The sequence below is a fragment of the Solanum tuberosum genome, unplaced genomic scaffold (assembly GCF_000226075.1).
Source record: "Solanum tuberosum cultivar DM 1-3 516 R44 unplaced genomic scaffold, SolTub_3.0 scf00263, whole genome shotgun sequence".
Lineage (NCBI taxonomy): Eukaryota > Viridiplantae > Streptophyta > Magnoliopsida > Solanales > Solanaceae > Solanum > Solanum tuberosum.
This window is the reverse complement of record NW_006239196.1, coordinates 275740-295804: the sequence shown is the minus strand read 5'-3', so window position 1 is coordinate 295804 and position 20065 is coordinate 275740. Positions and strand designations below refer to the sequence as shown.

Sequence of the window (20065 nt, the reverse complement as noted above, 5' to 3'; positions counted from 1 at the left end):
ACTGAACACGTCTAATATTAGATTTATTTTAGGAAAAAAGAAGAGAATAGTTTCCTTTAAGGCGGGAAAATCCCGGGCTAGTGTGACAGTGTGTTGGAAGATGGCAAATTGGTCATACCCAGATGCTTCTCTGGAAGATTTGCTGAAAATGGTGAAAGGGTTCATAGATATGGTCATTCTTGCTTCTGGGTATCAATCATCTGGTCGTCTTGCTCACTGGGATTCACATAACATCAAAAATGCGCTTCAATGGGCTCTCTTTCTCCAGGATGTCAGTGCCCTCTTCCCTCATTATATTCTCTTTTCAATTCCGCCTTGTGAAAATTCCATAGTTGGTTCTAAGTTACAGAATTGATAACTAGTTGTCCCAACCAGTGGTGGAGCAAGAAGTAGTTCAACATCTACATTATGTATGCAAAAAATATAATTTTAACTATGTATAAAATAGTGTAATTTTCTGCTGAAGGGGTTCCAATGAACGTCCTGAGCTCTTACTAGCTCTGCCCCTGGTCCCAACTAGTTTGGGATTGAGATGCAGTTGGTTGATTGATTCCTTTTCTCTTATTAGTCATCATTACTAGTGAACATAACATTTGGATCTTCCCTTACCTGTTTTGTCTTCGAGTATAACTGTCTCAATTGAAGCTGGGATTTGGGAAAGATGTAGGAGACAGTTCGTCACTTGCAGTTTGTGTACCTGAAAATTATAGATGTGTTTTTTTTTATGCTTGTGTTTGATCTGTTGGGAAAATTATAGACAGTTCCACTCTTCATCTGTTTTATTATCAGGCTTTATAGTGGTAAAGACTGGATTGTAAATTTTTTTGACATAAAGCAGATCTTTCATTTTCCTCTTCCAAATGACATAATTAACGTCATTCAAAGTAACCATTCTTATGTTGGCTTCCATTGTTTATTCCCAAAAAATATAGTTATTGCAAACCAAAGTAAATCTTTTCTGATGTGGAAGTTCAGACTGTGCTGCAATCACAGAGCATACTCAGATAAAATCTTGGCTCTAATATTCAGTTTGTTGGGAAAACGCGGACTAACACACCAATAGATATGGCCAAATGATAGAAATAAAATAGGAAAATAATGACACCAAGAATTTTATGTGGAAACCCTTTTAAATAAGGGAAAAACCACAGGTCAAGAGAAGCAACTGATATCACTATAGTAAGAAATTTTACACTATGTAATCACTTATACAATATTCAAAGTGACCATTACACACTCAAAAGAAATAACACTCTTTTGATTTTCACCTTACTAAAATATCGCTCACACTCTATTTTTCTTCACAGACTATTTTTCTTATATAGTCTATGGAATACCTCATTTTGCTCTCAAAATATATTTTCTCTCTAACTTGGTGTATTTTTTTAAATGAGCAAGGACTCTCTATTTATAGGAGAAATCTACTCCTAATGATGTTACCAGTGACAACATAAAAAAACACCAAGGTTTCAACCTTTGCAACTATGCAGATTTCTTGGTAAGATTTTAGTTGAAAAAAGAAATGGTGAGCTTTGATTTGTTGCAACATTTGTTGACTTTAGCAATAAGCAACAAACATTTCAACTTTTCCTGCATTTCAACTTTCCTTATGTTTATTTATAATGGGTATGGACCCCACAAATATCCACTATTGGATATTTGTTTAATTTTTCAGGGGGAGCTATATCATGGCAGTCGAAGTTGCAGAACTGTGTTGCACTATCTACAACTGAAGTTGAGTAAATTGCGGCTATTGAAGCCGGCAAGGAGATGATATGGATCAAGCGATTTCTTCAAGAGCTTGGTTTGCATCAGATGGAGTATATTGTCTACTGTGGCAGCCAGAGTACAATAGACTTGAGTAAGAACTCCATGTATCATGTAAGGACAAAACACATCGACGTTAGATATCATTGAATTCGTGAGGAAGTGGAGGGTGAATCATTTCATGTAAAAAAGATCCACATAAGTGAAAATCCTACAGATATGCTGACCAAGACAATACCGAAAGACAAGTGAGAGTTATGCAAAGAACTTGTCGGTATGAGCTCTCTCTAAATAAAAGAAAGATGCCTTCCTCCGGTGAATGGGTCTGGAGGGGGAGATTTGTGGGGTCCATACCCATTATAGATAAATATAAGGAAAGTTGAAATGCAGGAAAGGTTGAAATGTTTGTTGCTTATTGTTAAAGTCAACAAATGCTGCAACAAACCAAAGCTCACCATTTCTTTTTTCAACTAAAATCTTACCAAGAAATCTGCATAGTTGCAAAGGTTGAAACCTTGGTGTTCTTTTTATGTTGTCACTGGTGACATCATTAGGAGTAGATTTCTCCTATAAATAGAGGGCCCTTGCTCATTTAAAAAAACACACCAAGTTAGAGAGAAAAAAAATAGATTTTGAGAGCAAAGTATATTTTTTCCATAGACTATATAAGAAAAATAGTCTGTGAAGAAAAATAGAGTGTGAGCGATATTTTAGTAAGGTGAAAATCAAAAGAGTGTTATTTCTTTTGAGTGTGTAATAGTCACTTTGAATATTGTATTAGTGATTACATAGTGTAAAATTCCTTACTATAGTGATATCAGTTGCTTCTCTTGACCTGTGGTTTTTCCCTTATTTAAAAGGGTTTCCACGTAAAATTCTTGGTGTCATTATTTTCCTATTTTATTTCTATCATTTGGCCATATCTATTGGTGTGTTAGTCCGCGTTTTCCCAACAAACTGAATATTAGAGCCAAGATTTTATCTGAGTATGCTCTGTGATTGCAGCACAGTCTGAACTTCCACATTAGAAAAGATTTACTTGGTTTGCAATAACTATATTTTTTGGGAATAAACAATGGAAGCCAACACAAGAATGGTTACTTTGAATGGTGTTAATTATGCCATTTGGAAGAGGAAAATGAAAGATCTGCTTTATGTCAAAAAATTTTACAATCCAGTCTTTACCACTATAAAGTCTGATAATAAAACAGATGAAGAGTGGAATCTGTTGCACAGACAGATTTGTGGATTCATTAGACAATGGGTTGACGATAATGTGTTGAACCATATTTCTGAGGAGACACATGCTCGAACCCTATGGGAGCATCTTGAAAGTTTGTATGCTCGGAAGACTAGCAACAACAAAATGTTCTTAATAAAACAGATGTTGAGTTTAAAGTATCATGATGGTTCTTCGATGATAGACCATCTGAATAATTTTTAGGGGATCATGAACCAATTATCTGCTATGGGCATCAAATTTGATGAAGAAATTCAAGGCTTGCTTCTACTTGGTTCCCTACCACACTCTTGGAAACATTTAGAACTTTATTTTCAAATTCTGCTCCGGATGGTGTGATCTCTATGGATTCTGCCAAGAGTAGTGTCTTGAACGAAGAGATAAGAAGAAAAACTCAAGGTTCTTCGTCGGATGTCCTGATAACTTGATAATTGGCTCCAGTGGGAGAAACAAAACTCGTGGTTCTCAGAATAGAGAACAAAATAGGGCAAGTCCAGAGGCAGACTTAAGGATATTGAGTGCTATCATTGTGGCATGAAAGGTCACACAAAGAAGTTCTGCAGGAAGTTGAAGAGGGAGAACAAAAACAAAGAGGAAACTAAAGAAGATGGCAAATGAAAATTGCCTAGCCACCGTCACCATCGAAGATCTTGTTACCGTCCTTGATGCAGATATGATAAATATTGCTTGTGATGAGTCAAGCTGGGTTGTGGACACTGGTGCCGCATCTCACGTGACATGAAGGAAGGATTTTTTCTCTTCATATACTCTTGGTGATTTTGGAACCTTGAGTATGGGTAATGAGGCTGTTTCTAGGGTGTTGGTATTGGTACAATTTGTTTGGAAACTAGTGTTGGAACTACACTAATTTTGAACAATGTGAAACATGCTCCTGATGTTCGTCTACACCTGATTTTTGTTGGTGTTTTGGATGATGAAGGATATGTTAGTACCAATGGTGATGGAAAATGGAAACTCATTAAGGGTTCCTTGGTTGTGGCTCGTGGTAACAAACGTCGTGGTCTATATTGAACTACGGCCTTTGTTTGTGTTGATATGGTGAATACGGTTGAGAGCGATAGCTCTTCAACGTTATGGCACAAGAGGCTTAGCCACATCAGCGAGAAAGGACTTGATATTCTTGCCAAGAAGAAATTATTGTCAAATTTCAAAAGTGCTAAATTAGAAAAGTGTGAGCACTGCTTGGCTAGTAAACAAAATAGAGTTTCCTTTAAGTCCTACCCTCCTTCAAGAAAGACAGAGAAAGACAGAGTTGCTTGAGTTGGTGCACTCTAATTTATGTGGTCCAATGAAGACAAGGACATTGGGTGGTGCACTTTACTTTGTCACTTTTATTGACGACTGCTCGAGAAAACTTTGGATCTATGTCTTGAAGACTAAAGACCAAGTGTTAGGTATCTTCAAGCAGTTTCAGGCTTCAGTTGAAAGAGAAACTGGAAAGAAATTGAAATGAATTTGTACTGATAATGGTGGTGAATATTGTGGACCATTTGACAAATACTGCAAGCATCAAGGTATTAGACACCAGAAGACTCCTCTTAAGACTCTTCAGCTTAATGGTTTGGCTGAGAGAATGAACATGACCTTGATGGAAAGAGTTAGCTGTTTGCTTTCTGAAGCAAAGTTGCCGAACTCATTTTGGGGTGAGGCTTTATTGACCGCTGCACATGTTAATAATCTATCTCCTGCTGTTGCTTTGCAAAGTGATGTACCAAATAGTGTTTGGTATGGAAAGGATGTTTCCTATGATCATTTGAGAGTATTTGGTTGCAAAGCTTTTGTACATGTGCCGAAAGATGAGAGGTCAAAATTAGATGCCAAGACAAGGCAGTGCATCTTCATAGGATATGGCCTTGATGAATTTGGTTACAAGCTATATGATCCAATTGAGAAGAAACTCTTGAGAAGCCGTGATATTATTTTCATGGAGAATCAAACAATTGAAGACATTAAAAAGCGGAGAAGCTAGAATCTTCAAATTTTGATGGCATAGTTCATCTAGATGAAGTTCCTCACACAAGTATGCATGATGTTGTTGGACTTGATATCATGGTGACGCCCGTAATCATGTATTGAATCAACATGTGATGTTGGTAATAGCAATGATATTGTTATTGATGATCCTCCTGCTCATGAAGTTGTGGACGAATCAAATATTCCGCTTAGGAGGTCCACAAGACAGCGGGTTCCTTCCTCTCGTTATTCACCCAATGAGTATGTGTTACTCACTGACGGGGGAGAACTTGAATGTTATGAGGAGGTCATGCAAGATGAGCACAAGGATCAATGGATTGAAGCTATGCAAGATGAGATGAAGTCTCTACGTGAGAACCACACTTATGAGTTGTTAAAATTGCCCAAGGGCATGAGAGCTTTGAAGAACAAGTGGGTGTTCAAAGTTAAAAGTTGAAGAACACAACTTGAAGCCTAGGTACAAAGCTAGATTGGTTGTTAAGGGATTTGGTCAAAGGAAGGTATTGACTTTGACGAAATATTTTCTCCTGTTGTGAAAATGTCCTCAATTTGTACAGTCCTAGGTTTGGCTGCTAGTCTTAATTTAGAGATTGAGCATATGGATGTGAATAGGGCTGCGTATTGGTCGGTTCGGTTCGGTTTTTAAGTTTATCGATTTGGCTTATTGGTTATTGATTTGTAGAGATGCTAAATCGTTATCAAACCATTAAGATATTGACTTATCGGTTATTGGTTTATCGGTTTTTGATCGTTATCGGTTCGGTTATCGGTTTAACCGTTAAGATTCGACACACACAAAAAATATTGAAAATTACTTAGAAACAAGGTGACAAATCAAATGAACCATGCACATGAGTTCACAAGTTACATCTTGCTCAAAAGCAAACATGTTTACATGTAGAATAACCAAGTGTTTGAGACAACCAGAAATAAAAGTAGGAAACTTATTGATCGTTATCGGTTTAACCGTTAAGATTTGACAAAAATACACATTGAAAATCACTTAGAAACAAGGTGACAAACCAAATGAACCATGCACATGAGTTCACAAGTTACATCTTGCTCAAAAGCAAATATTTTTACATTGTAGAATAACCAAGTGTTTAAGACAACCAGAAATAAAAGTAAGAAACCAAACTATAAGTCAAGGACTTTATATACAAAATGGTATAAATATAATTATTTAATTTACTATCGGGTTATCGGTTAACCGGTTAAGAAAAAACCTCAAACCGTTAAGAACCAATAACCCGATAAGAAAAAAAATCAAAATCGTTATTAAAACCGCTAAACCAATAACTTTTTTTTCGGTTCGGGTTATCGGTTTCGGTTCGGTTTTGAACAGTCCTAGATGTGAAGACGGCTTTCCTTCACGGTGACCTAGAAGAAGAGATTTATATGGAACAATTTGAGGGCTTCAAAGTAGATGGTAAAGAAAATTTTGTGTGCAAACTCAGAAAGAGTCTCTATGGCCTAAAGCAAGCTCCTAGACAGTGGTACAAGAAGTTTGAATCTGTTATGGGGGAGCAAGGTTATAAGAAGACTTTATCAGATCATTGTGTATTTGTACAAAAATTTTCTGATGATTATCATCCTTTTGCGGTATGTGGATGATATGTTGATTGTGGGCAAGAATACATCCAAGATTGACGAGTTGAAGAAAGAGTTGTGTAAGTCTTTTGCTATGAAAGACTTGGGTCATGCCAAGCAAATTTTGGGCATGAGAATTACTCGTCTCAGAGATGAAAGGAAGATTTATTTGTCCCAGAAGAAGTACATTGAACGTGTACTAGAGTGCTTCAATATGAAGAATGTTAAGCCTGTTAGTACACCACTTGCTGGTCATATGAAGTTGAGCAAGAAGATGTGTCCTACAGTTAGGGAGGAAAAAGAGAGCATGGCCAAAGTTCCATATTCCTCCGTCGTCGGAAGTCTAATGTATGCAATGGTATGCACTAGACCTGATATTGCTCACGCAGTTGGTGTTGTTAGTAGATTTCTCGACAATCCGGGAAAAAAGCATTGGAAAGCTGTGAAGTGGATACTCAAGTATCTTAGAGGAAGCTTAGATGAAAGTTCGTCACTTGCAGTTTGTGTACCTGAAAATTATAGATGTGTTTTTTTTTATGCTTGTGTTTGATCCTCGGTCATGACTCACGATTGCTTCATTTTGCTACTTTAGTGGAAAACCTTGATTCTTTAGGTTGTCTATTGAGATATCTATGTCTTCTTTACTTCCATGACCCCTCCCTGGAAAACATTTTGTAGATAAAACTGTGGCTAATTCTGCACAGGTGATGAGGGACTTAAGTAGCTCAGAAGACTATAAAGACTCTTTGGAGGAGCTTGATGCAGCTTTATGTGAAATAAACTCTAATCCATATTTCCCTCAGGTAGTGGATTTGTTGTTACATGTCCGTGATATATTATACTCCATTAGCTTGTTTTTTATGCTTTCTGTATTTCTAACTTCTACTGGTTTCTATTGTTTACTATTGCAAATTAAATAATTCTGAAAAGAGGGAAGGCTCCCTTCTGTTAATATTTTGAACAGGGTCTAGCCCATATTTCCTCGAAGGTCCTTAGCAAAGCAAGTGAATTCATGCTAGAACATCTCATCAGTGTCTTTCCACTGAGAGATGAACACTTGAAAGCTTTACTGAATGCAAGTGTTGAGATGGATTATCACATGCACCAGAAGACAGATAGTAGATCTCTCAATGACATTTTTGAAACCTTGATGTGTAATACATCTAAAAATGCTATTCCTAATGAGAACAAATTTCCAAGGGAGGAATCTCTAAACTCATTGCCAAATTCTTCTCCAAGTGAACAAGCTGATGATTCAATCAGATGTGAGTTTTCTCTCTTCACTGCACAAGCGCTTGAAAGGAGGCAACTATCAGTTTCATTGATATCTGCAGCAGAGACAGGGTTGAACATTTTGTCTAGTGGCTTAAGAGATCTGTATGTGAGGGAGGATGACAATGCTTTAGATGTAAAAATGATGCAGACAACAAATTTCATGTAAGTGATGTAGACACTCTATCTATTTAACATACACGAATGCCATTTTCTGCATGTATTGTGTCAGCTTTATGAACTCACTTATATGAAAAGAAAAAATTTATCAGCTTTATGAATTACATTAGCATATGTGTCTTCCAAAATAACTTAATAGCCAAACGTCGTAGATTCTTCTTCATCATGACATGCGCTGGAGTAGTTCTTTATTTTATTGACTCTGTGTTATTTGGACATTTCACGTAAAGGATGCAGACAATCTGTCTATTTAACTAACTCAAAGACCATTTTCAGGTCGGCGTTTAGTGTGTCAGCTTCATGAATTCTATAAGCTATGTGTCTTTCAAAGAAATTAAAAGTAGAATGTGTGAACTTCTTCTGCATCATGGCCAGGGTTGAAGTAGTTTCTTATCTTGATTTTTGTCTTGTTTGGGGTTTCTTTCTTAAAATATAACGATTTTTGAACCTCAAAGCCTTTAAAGTAGCATAAGAAACCATTACCATGATGCACCATACCACTTGTCATGAAAAGAAAGAAACCATTTGGCATGAAAAGGAGCATATTGCTTGCATTGTATAAACAAGCTGAATCCCATATGAAGAAAAATCACCATAGCACCTCTTACCCTCATGGTCAAAAAATACTGATTGCTTAATCCACTGGCATTTGCATTGCAGTAACTTTGGAATAGTAACTCGTAAATGATGATTTATATTCAGTAAGCTGTCTGTCAATATTTCATGACTTCTTACATGATCTCATTCTAATGCTGCTTCAGTATAATGGATGGAGAGGCTTAAGCTAAAACCTCATAAGCTGTAAATGGTGGGGTGGCAAAAGTATTTAATAAGCCTGATTACTGCTGTTGTGGCAGAATATGATTTCTTCTATTGATCATGTATACATATTTTTCCTTCATTCTTACATGAGTAGTTAAGTATATATGGACCTCATTTGTAATGCAGTAAAAAATAAAGTCTTTTCTTGTCAATGCCCCAAGGACTGAAGAAAAACCAATCGGTTTGGCTGTCTGGAATTATTGGAAATCAAAAAGTCTCTCATATTTGCTTGACAAGAGAACTATTAGACTGGTCTCAGGTGCCAGCCTGGTGTTTTCTGCCCCGAAGAGACAATGGATTCAAGTGTTTCAGCGGATAGATATATCATCTCAACTTGAAGATAGTTTGTGTGAAATAGTTGTAAGTCACTTTATATATCTTTCTCAAAGATTCTCTGCTTCAAATCTTCTTTTCTGGAAATGTTTTTATTTTTAATTTTCGTGACGGTGGTGTCCGGGCAGCTTGCTCACTTTGACTATTCCACCCAGTACCTGCTATGTCCCACTAACAGGAGGATATTCAAAAAAATCAAATGGGAATGCAAAGTTTTGATTTTTCTAGTTAGAATAGATTGGTCGCACCTATCCAATCAATAACTGTTATGACTGACTCGTTATTTACTCGGTTTTTGGGTCATAATCATTATATAGGAGAGATGGCCGAGTTGCTTAAGGCATAACATTGGAATTTGAGATGCTAATTGAGATTAAGGAGTGGTTGTATATATTAATTAAAGTGATACTAAGTAGTTGGTGCTGTTTGTTAGGAGTTTCTTCAATATTTTTGTTTCTTGACTTGGATGCTGGTGTAGGAATAATGGTTAGATTGTAGAATCTCAATTCACGTCAAAGGACAAATTAGCTAATAGTGATGTTAATTCAGAGTAAATAGAGTGGAGTAGATATACAAAATTTGTAATCCGAACTGGTTTAGGATTGTGGTGTAATTGATTGTTATAACTTATAAGCTATGTCAAACTGTACGGCTAAACCACAATTACCTTAATGTAGCAGACTGTTGAATTTGCATCAGTTCGTTTTGTTCTTTCAAATATATGCACAGACATCTGTTATTCAAGTGCTGTTCTGTAAAAACCTATTGTGGTTCATGGGATTATTTTCTTTGATATCTAAAAAATAAGCTATTCCAATTGAATTGTAACACTAATTGCTGCTGCAAATTTTCTTAGAAGGTAATTAAGTTGATTGGTTTGTCTATGTTAGTTTTAATAAGACTGATGACAGATAACACAATGAAGACAATATCTAGTTTGCTACAGAAAGGAAAGCAGGAGAATACAAGGAATTTAAATGTGAAGATGACTAAGAGAAAAGCTTATGCAGAGAGTTGTATTTCTGTAAAAAGAACCAAAAATACATAAACATACAATTAAAGAAACTGAAATAGATCATGGTCCTATTTTTAAGTCATGGTGCTAACCAATGGTAAACTACCCCTAAAATAAACTGAAAAAAGAAAATACAGGAAACTTAGAAATTAGACACTGCAGTCCTAAAGAAATATAGGAAACTTTAGAAATAGACACTGCAGTCCTAATGAAATACAGGAAACTTAGAAATAGACACTGCAGTCCTAAAGAAATATAGGAAACTTAGAAATAGACACTGCAGTCCTAATGAAATACAGGAAACTTAGAAATAGACACTGCAGTCCTAAAGCAACTAACTAATACTCGTCCTTGCATTAGGAGCTGCAAATTCCAAGTTGTTGCCTTAGGAACTCGAACTTGCTGACAGGAAGGGATTTCGTAAATACATCTGCTAGCTGATCTTCAGATTTGCAATAAACAAGAATCACTTCTCCTTTTTTCTGCACATCCCTCAAGAAAAAAGCTTGATGTTGAAGTGTTTAGTCTTCCCATAGAACACCGGATTATGCGAAATGGCTATTGCAGCTTGATTATCAACATGAACCTCAGTATTAACTTTTTGGTCCATATGCAAATCAGAAAATATTTTTCTCAGCCATAAGGTTTGATTTACTGCTGCAGTTGCAGCAATGAATTCAGCCTCTGCCGTGGATTGTGCCACAGTTTCCTGTTTTTTTGAACACCAAGAGAAAAACCCTGATCCCAGACTGAAACAATATCCTGATGTACTTTTCATGTCGTCAATGGATCCAGCCCAATCACTGTCTGAGAATCCATACATCTTGAAAGTCTCACACTTCTTGAATTTGACACCATATTCAACAATACCTTTAATGTATCTTATAATTCTTTTTGCTGCTCGCAAATGCATTTCAGTAGCACAATGCATAAATCTAGATTAAAGACTTACAGCAAATAGAATATCCGGCCTTGTAGCAGTGAGATACATCAAACATCCAATCAAGCTTCTGAAATTTCCTTCATCAATTTGATCAGTTCCATCCTCTTTTGCTTAACTTCTCCTTTGGATTCATTGGTGTGGTTGTTGCCTTGCAATTTTCCATATGGAATTTCTTAAGTATCTCTCCAGCATACTTCTTTTGACAGATAAAAATTTCATCACAGCCTTGCTTGATTTCCATTCCCAGAAAGTATGTCATTTCAAAAACTTGCATCATTTCCTTCTTAAACTCTTCAACCAGCCACACATTGTTTCCTGTCACCAAGAGATCATCAACATAAAGGGAAACAATGAGAAGATCAGTTCCTTTATGTTTGACATAAAGAGTAACTTCAGATACACTTCGTACAAACCCCAAACTCAACAAGTGATCATCAATCCTGCTATACCAAGCTCTTGGAGCTTGTTTTAAGCCATAAATAGCCTTTTTAAGCAGACAAACTTTTTCTTCTTTTCGTTGCTCAAAGAAACCCTCGGGCTGCTCTACATAGAATTCTTCCAATAGTACACCATTTAAAAAAGCAGATTTCACATCTACCTAGAACACTTTCCATCCCTTTTGTGCTGCTATTGCTAGCAACAACCTAATTGTATCCAATCGGGCTACTGGAGCAAAGGTGTCCGAGTTATCAACACCAAATATTTGGGCATATCCCTTGACAACAAGCCTAGCCTTGTATTTATTGATAGAACCATCAGAATTGAGACTGGTTCTAAACACCCATTTTACTCCAATGACCTTCCTATCTTTCGGTCAGTCAACTAACTCCCAAGTTTTGCAGTGATCAGATGCCTGCTCCTCTGAAGCTTTGACTGAAAGTTGATTGTCCTTCCAGTCCCATTTCTCTTCCTCAGCAAAGTGTACATCTCTACTGACAATCATCTTCCCTGTTTGTGGATTATATACTTTGTAGGCCTTGGAGGATGAGCTATAACCCACAAATATTCCAGGAAGTGCCTTCTTGTCAAGTTTGTCTCTTTTAACCTGTGGCACATGGAAGAAACAAACACAACCAAATACTTTAATGAAGCTTAGTGATGGTTTGTATCCATTCCAAGCCTCGAATGGAGTTTTATTCAGCAATGCCTTAGTAGGAAGCCGATTTTAGAGAAATACTGCCGTATTAGCTGCCTCAGCCCAAAAACTTTTCGGCAACTCTTTTTCATGCAACATGCACCGCGACATCTCCATTATATATCTGTTTCTCCTTTCACTAACTCCATTTTGTTGTGGAGTATATGGAGCAGTAAGCTGATGAGTAATACCAGCTTCCTCACAAAATTTGTTAAATACTTCAGAATTATACTCTTTTCCATTGTCAGACCGCAGAGATTGGATTCTGCAACCACTTTGATTTTCCACCATCTTCTTGAACTTCAAGAAAATTCCAGCCACTTCTGATTTATATTTCATAAAAAATATCCAGCAGAATCTTGTATAATCGTCAATGAATATAACATAGTATAGACTACCATTAAGGGATGGTGTTCTTTGAGGTCCTGCAACATCTGTGTGAATCAGTTGCAACCTTTGAGAAGTCCGCCATGTTGCTTTAGGAAATGACTTCCTATTTTGCTTACCAAATTGACAAGCTTGACAACTTGGTAAGTGATCAACTACAGTTGGTAGTCCTCTTGTCATATCTTCCTTCTTCAGCAACAATAGTGCTTGTAGATGACAATGGCCAAGTCTCTTGTGCCAGGTTTCTGTTACACTTGCCTTCATAGAATAAGCTAGTTGCTGTTTCTCTGTTGGATCAAAGGAAAAACTCCTTCCTCTCATCTTCACCCTGAAAATTTCATTTCCAGTAGTGTCACTGATTTGACAGTGATGATCTTCGAAGAAAAATCTGAATCCTTTTTCCATCAGATGTCCTACGCTTAGCAAATTCTGATCAATTTCAGGAACATAAAGATAGCTATGGTTCCAATTCCTTTGACAAGAAGGTGATCTCCATTTCCTATCCGAACCTTGGAAATTTCAGTGGGCTTCAACTCCTTGAATAAACTCTCGTCATGAGTCATGTGGTTAGTGCAACCACTGTCAATTAACCAAGAATCTGTTGAGCTCTTACTTGAAAAGCATGTTGCAACAAAAAGATTATCCTCTTCTTCTTGATCAACAACTTGAGCATTTCCTTCCTCCTGTGGGGCCTTATTCTTGCAAATCACTGCTTTGTGTCCAAGCTTATTGCATTTCTTGCATTTAGCATCAGGTCTCCTCCATCACTTAAATGGTGGATGGCCTTTTCTTCCACAATGGTGACAAGGGGGATAACTTTTCTTCGCGCTTGCTCCCTTACTTTTGTTGTTGGCTGATGTTTCTCCTTCACACACTGCTTGATTCTTTTTCTTCTTCTGAATTTTGTTAACCTGATGCTTACTGACAAGAGTGACAAGAGCCCCTTCTGTTGTAACCTCCTTTCTCATGAGTCTTCTTTGCTCTTGAGCTTTCAGGGAATTGAGCAACTCTGTCAAATCCTTAGTATTTTCTAAGGTTGTAATTGTTGCTTCATACCTTTGAGGAACTGTTACAAGGATCTTCTCAACAATTCTCGAGTCTGAAAATGTAGAGCCGAGTAGCGTCACCTTATTTGCAATATTTAGAAGTCTATCTGAATATTCCTTCACTGTTTCGGATTCCTTCATTTTTTGCAATTCAAACTCCCTAATTAAGTTTAAAACTTGCATACCTTTTATTCTCTCATCTCCAGAATACTCTTCCTTGAGATAATCCCATACTTCTTTAGCAGTTTTCAGAGACATTATTCGCGTGAAAACTGTTGACGATACAGCAACAAATAAACATGCCTTGGCCTTCGATTTCTTTGTCTTCTTTTCCTTGTTTGCTTTAATCTGAGCAATGGTAGGATTATTTGGTATCGTAATCCTCTTCCACAGCTTCCCAGAGATCCAAAACATCCAAGTACGTCTCCATTCGTACTGCCCAAATCTGATAATTATCTCCATCAAAGACCGGTGGAGCAATTGGTGAGAAACTTGCTTCAGCATCCATGGCTTCTCCAATTCGATCACAGATACCTTAAGATGAAAGCTCCGATACCAACTATTAGTTTTAATAAGACTGATGACAGTTAACACAATGAAGACAATATCTAGTTTGCTACAGAAAGGAAAGCAGGAGAATAAAAGGAATTTAAATGTGAAGATGACTAAGAGAAAAGCTTATGCAGAGAGTTGTATTTCTGTAAAAAGAACCAAAATACATAAACATACAATTAAAGAAACTGCAATAGATCATGGTCCTATTTTTAAGTCATGGTGCTAACCATGGTAACTACCCCTAAAATAACTGAAAAAAGAAATACAAGAAACATAGAAATAGACACTGCAGTCCTAAAGAAATACAGGAAACTTAGAAATGGACACTGCAGTCCTAAAGCAACTAACTAATAGTCTATTTAGAGTATGGAATTTCTTGATATGCAGCTAGATCTTCTTTGAGAGAAGTATCTATACAAATATATGACTAATTTTCCTTGTTGAAACCCATCTTCTGCAGGAGCTCGCATTACTAGCATGTGTAGTGGATAGATGGAGTTTTCTGATTGACCGTTTGATGTTGACCTCTTATGAGTTTGTCACCACTTCGAGGCTATACAATGAGGTGCATAGCTCGGTACAGAGAGATTGTATGGAGGAAACCAGCAACTCAAAGGTAATCATTTTTTTGGAATGAAATCCCTTCATTGTCTAGTAGGAAGAGCTGCATGTCAAGCCTATGAAAATAAAATTGCAATGGTTTAACTGAAATTGATAGTATTATTTGTTCGTCATACGTGGATTTCATGTCTGTATGGATCTTTTTTTTTTTTTTTTGATAACCGAGAAATCCGTCTGTGACTCGTCCTTTGGACCAATCACAGCCTTCTAAACTCGGTGGATAATGGGCCCGCCCCTCTACCCTTCTCCACTTAAATACCGGGCTTTGCTTTGCATGGTGTGGGGATTGAACCTGCGACCTAAGCCACAAATCCTCCACCTTTTGCCACTTGAGCTAGGCCTTGGGGGCATGTCTGTATGGATCTAGTCATCTAGATATAGGTTAGATCGTTTTATATTTTAAAATAATAATTTAATTTGCTTGTTAGATTGTCCCACATCGGAAGGGGAGCCTTGGAGCAATGGTAAAATTGTCTCCATGTGACCTATAAGTCACAGGTTCGAGCCTGGCTTGCCATTTAGATTATCCCACATTTCTTGAGGAAATATGTTGTTTCCTTATATGGTTTTAGGCTGTCATCACCTCATGACCTAGGCTTTAGGATTGAGTTAGGCTCAAACTTTATTTTCCTTATATGGTAGAGCCATACCCATTCCTATTTCTTGATTTACCCAATGTGGATTTGTTTGTTATATTCTCCATGCTCTAGATGTTCATTCCTGATAGGGTGGTGGGGAGGTGTTAGATTTTCACACATTGGTTGAAGAAACGAGTTGTTTCCTAAATGGTGCTGGATAATCCTCACCTCATGAGCTAGCTTTTGGGGTTGAGTTATGTTGAATGTCCATTTTTTTTACATTGTCTACAACAACATATCCAGTGTAGTCCCACCATATAGGGTATGAGAAGGTAGAGTGCACACAGACCTTACCTCTACCTCAGTGGTAGAGAGACTGTTTCCGATAAACCCTTGGCTCAAGGAAAAATAGTCCAAAGCAGTCATAGGAAAAATAGCGGAAGTACAAAAAGCAACAAATAATAGAAAAATCAACAGATGGTACCAACAACATAAACTACAAGTAACAAGTGATTGTAACAGAAATCGAAGGACAAGAAACTACAAGAGCAATACTACGACTACTAATATGTACGGATAGCAAGACCACTGTGACCTACTAACCTTCTACCTTGATCTGTGTCCTCCACCCCTCCTATCTAGGTCATGTCCCCATTAAGTTGAAACTGGGCCATGTCCTTTCTTTACATTGTCTATTACCTGATTTTTTTTCTTGTCACTTCTTAATGTACATAGATCACTATGGCAGGAAAACTAAGTCTAATGTCTTGGACATGATTGTGTTTAGTTAGAAGACATAAAATTCATTTGAGAAGAATGAAATTGTAATGTCTAATTTATATTGTGCAAAAAAGCAAATCTATGATGTATCCAACTATACTTGAACAATCATTGTGTACACACCAAGGTGAGGTTAACTTGTTTGTCGTGTTCGTCTTCATGTCACACATTACCAGATAGATGTACATTGTACCTCTTTAAATCACTTTTTGAGCAAAGTTTTTATATTCCTTTTGATTTATTCACTTTATATTTTAAGTTTTCTTATATATATCCTGCGGAAATTATAATCTGTACAAGTAGCTTCTGCACAATTCCAAAACCAGGCCAGAATGTGAGCATTCACCTCAAGATATTCAACTTGTTGCCCTAACATGCACTGTATCTAAATTTCACTCTAGATCTTAGACTCTCTCTCTTGTGTTAAACTGTAAGGAAAGTAAGCATTTCTATTCAGTTTGCATTCTTTTGTCAATTTTCCACGTTATGAACATTCTTACATTGTTGTTCTCTTTGTGGATGGTTTATAGTCCTTTTCTTTTTCTTTTTTTTTCTCTTTTTGTTGTAATAGGAAAAAGGAATTATTGAGTACCTTGAAGTTTTCTTACACAATCGGCTATATCTCTTGTGGGAACTATCTCCAGTCCTAGCAGCATTTGCAATTCCTTCCTGGTATGAGATTCATATCCTGTTGTCTGTTGAGATTTCTCACAGTGAAGTGATCAATCCTTTTACACCAGTCAGCTTACAGACTTTATTTTTTTTGGAGTTTATCAATGAATAGCTGGTTTAATTAATGCAGGTCAAATTTGTTCAGAAAATATCTGACAGAGCTTGACGGTCAAGTTACAGGAGACTTTTCATTAACTAGGTACACTTTCATGTCACATGCTTCTTTTGGTAATAATGATCAGTGTTTCGAATATTGAATTTCTTATACTTCAGCTTCTTATCTTGGCTAAGAGCTTTATTCTGCTGTTTATTCTTCCTTGCTCTTTTCTTTTACGCAGATCCGATAGTAGTACTAAGGAAAGGAAGAAGTATAGAGAATGTGGGTTTGCTATGATTTCTTCCTATCTTCCTTTCTCTCATTCTGTATTAATGTTATGTATACATTGATTGACTATGACCATGTCTTGGAAACTATGAACTGAAATGTTTCACAGACTATTTTATCTACTTCTCGAAGGCCTTTCTGCGTAGCATTTAGTTAATGTCTTTCATGAAGCCAGGAATTTTACTAAGTTCAAGTTTTATTATTAGACCTGATGAAACAATTTCTATTATTTCTGAAACGAACTCTGGAACGATTGGAAATCAAATTTTTATTGTTGTTATAGTTGACTTAAGTAGATAAAAGTCTTCAGGCATAAATAACCTTTCCTGTTTCAGTTACACCTAGATGTAGGTAACATTACTTGCCTTCTAGATCTGGGGTTTCTCAGTTGTTTTCTGCCATTATGATAAAATTAATACCCTTATCTAATACTGGTTTAAAAGCTGGACCTATCAGCAGCTTTCTATTAAGGCTTATTTGTCTTGTGACATCATTTAATATGAGATCACTAAGTGAAGAATCTTGCCGTGTGAACTACTCGATGATACCTTTCCGGGCACTAAATAATTTCTCTATGGATATATGGGTTTTCAGAGACCATGTAATAAAATTTGGTTGTTTCTGCTATTTGTCTTCTCATTAGGTTATTTCATGTTAGCCTGAACATCCCTTCTGTTTGGAGTATACTATGTACTCTCAAAGCCTGATTTATGTTCAACACTTGCAGGTGATGTTGCTGAGAGAATTTGGTGCCTTCATGTTTGTCATGTTGGTGGTTCTGATGTAGAATCTGGTTCATTTAGCACTTGACAATATTTTCTCTTGAAGGCGTAACCGGTAAGCCTTGGTTTCTTAAATGTATTTATTGTGACTATAAGTTTTTGTGCATTATTTGGAGAATAGCCAAAACATTCTCACCATTGAGTTTCAACTATTGGTAAGGCGGTCACATTGATGGAAGAACCTACGTTTCATAATTTCATTTTTAAGGGTGATCAGAGCTGTGAAAGAACTTGGATGGCATGTAGACCCTTAGTCATGATAAAAACCTAACTAGAAAGTATTTCTATTGTTTCTTGCTGTGTTTGCTTAAGATGGAATGCACAAAGTGACAAGAGAAAACCGTTCCTTGTCCAATAGGATTACCACTCACTTCATGTTGACTGTTGACTCCTTGACGTAGGATCATCTTTATTATATTAGAAGGTAAAAGGTTCAAGTTGGGTCTCTTCTTCATTCATAGGTCTCACTTTTCTAATATATTATCTTTCTCTTATTCCAGTTAAAGAACAAAGAAAAGAATAAGAAAAAGGTCAATAAAGCAATTAAAGGAAAGCTAAAATAGCGATAGAAGTGGATAGCAAGAGAGATGCTGAGGCATTCTATGACACACGTATCCCCTTTTGATCCTTTTTTTTCTTTTACTTGTTTGGATATTAGTCCTTTCAATCCAATGATCTATAGTGAAAGAGTTGGCGGAGAGAACTTTTTTTTTTTGCATAGGAGCTGAAGGGAGCTTTCCTTTAACATCATAACAAGCACCTATCATACCCTTCGGGGTGGCCCAGTGGTTTGAGCTTGGGACTTTCATGTTGGAGGTTTCAAGTTCGAAACTCCTTGCCAACAAAAGCAGGGGGTTTGCCTTCTGGGTCGAGCTCGTCGCACCAGGCTTGTCTAGTGTTGGTTACCTCTCCTATATGGTTTGCGAGCTATTGCATAGGAGCGGGGGTTTTATCCTGTGCGCATCCAAAGGGTAGCGGCTGCGGGTTTCCTTTGTCATCAAAAAAATAACAAGCTCCTATCATAATGATTTTAGATAAAGAAAATATCACTGGGCAATAAATGGGATTGTGCTGGTAAGATTCTGTCTAATCCTTAATTAGTGCCTTAACTACAAAAAAGAATGACATTACATCAATTGGAATAGCCTTTTGTTCTCTTTGAAGTTTGGACGGTCAGGCCCTACAAGAAACAACACACAGCTGTCGTGTTTGATATGAGAGAGAACCACCTCCACTCACTGCATATATGAAAAGGACATCCAATATAAACGAAGCTGATGCCTACAAATGGAATATATACACTTGAAAAGCATATACATTATATTCCTCTTTACACATTCCATTAAATTTGTAATTTTCAAAGTCCTCTAAAACCAACAGATATCTATCTACTTTCTTATGTTTGGTAAGCAGGCAAAGGTCAAAAATCTTGATGATGAGAAGTTCAAAGATGATTCAGATGTTGAAGTGTCACAGACGGAGAGTTGCACACAGCAGTTGTGATGTTACACTGGTTAGTGTTGAAAGAAGAGCACCGGTTAATTGTTTCAAAGGACTTTACATTGCTAGGCAGTTATATTGGAGGTTAAAGTCACAGTGGAGGCAACTTCTATCGTGGCAGAGAAGTTCTGTTCGATTTAGCTATGATGCTTACAGTTACTCTCAGAATTTCGATGATGGATGCTCGAAGGAACATCGATCACCTTTAGCTCCTCGGTAATTTTCATTTCTCAGGAGTTCATCAGTAAAACAATTAGCAAGTTGAGTAGAGAATATGGTCATGTTTCCATTACAATAAAGTTTTACTTGCAACATATTTTTCTGAATTATTCACATTCCCAGGTTATTACTGTGTGTATATATATAAGTGGATGAACTTTATCAAAAGAAAATTCTGTCAAAATTTTGATAATGCTAATGAGTACAATTTCTCCATTTTAGCATAGTAAATTATAATGTTTTGGTTT

At 36.8% G+C, this 20065-nt stretch overlaps 1 protein-coding gene across 1 annotated transcript; it reads left to right on the top strand.

Annotated features, from left to right (window-relative positions):
* Positions 1-32: 32 nt before the first annotated feature.
* On the top strand, positions 33-19646 carry LOC102598550 (uncharacterized). Its single transcript, XM_006358358.2, has 10 exons — positions 33-271; positions 7297-7395; positions 7557-8029; positions 9028-9226; positions 14741-14896; positions 16831-16931; positions 17062-17130; positions 17270-17310; positions 18044-18153; positions 19512-19646. The coding sequence occupies exons 1-9, from the start codon at positions 101-103 to the stop codon at positions 18124-18126; spliced, it is 1392 nt and encodes a 463-aa protein (XP_006358420.1). The 5' UTR covers positions 33-100; the 3' UTR covers positions 18127-18153; positions 19512-19646.
* Positions 19647-20065: the final 419 nt, after the last annotated feature.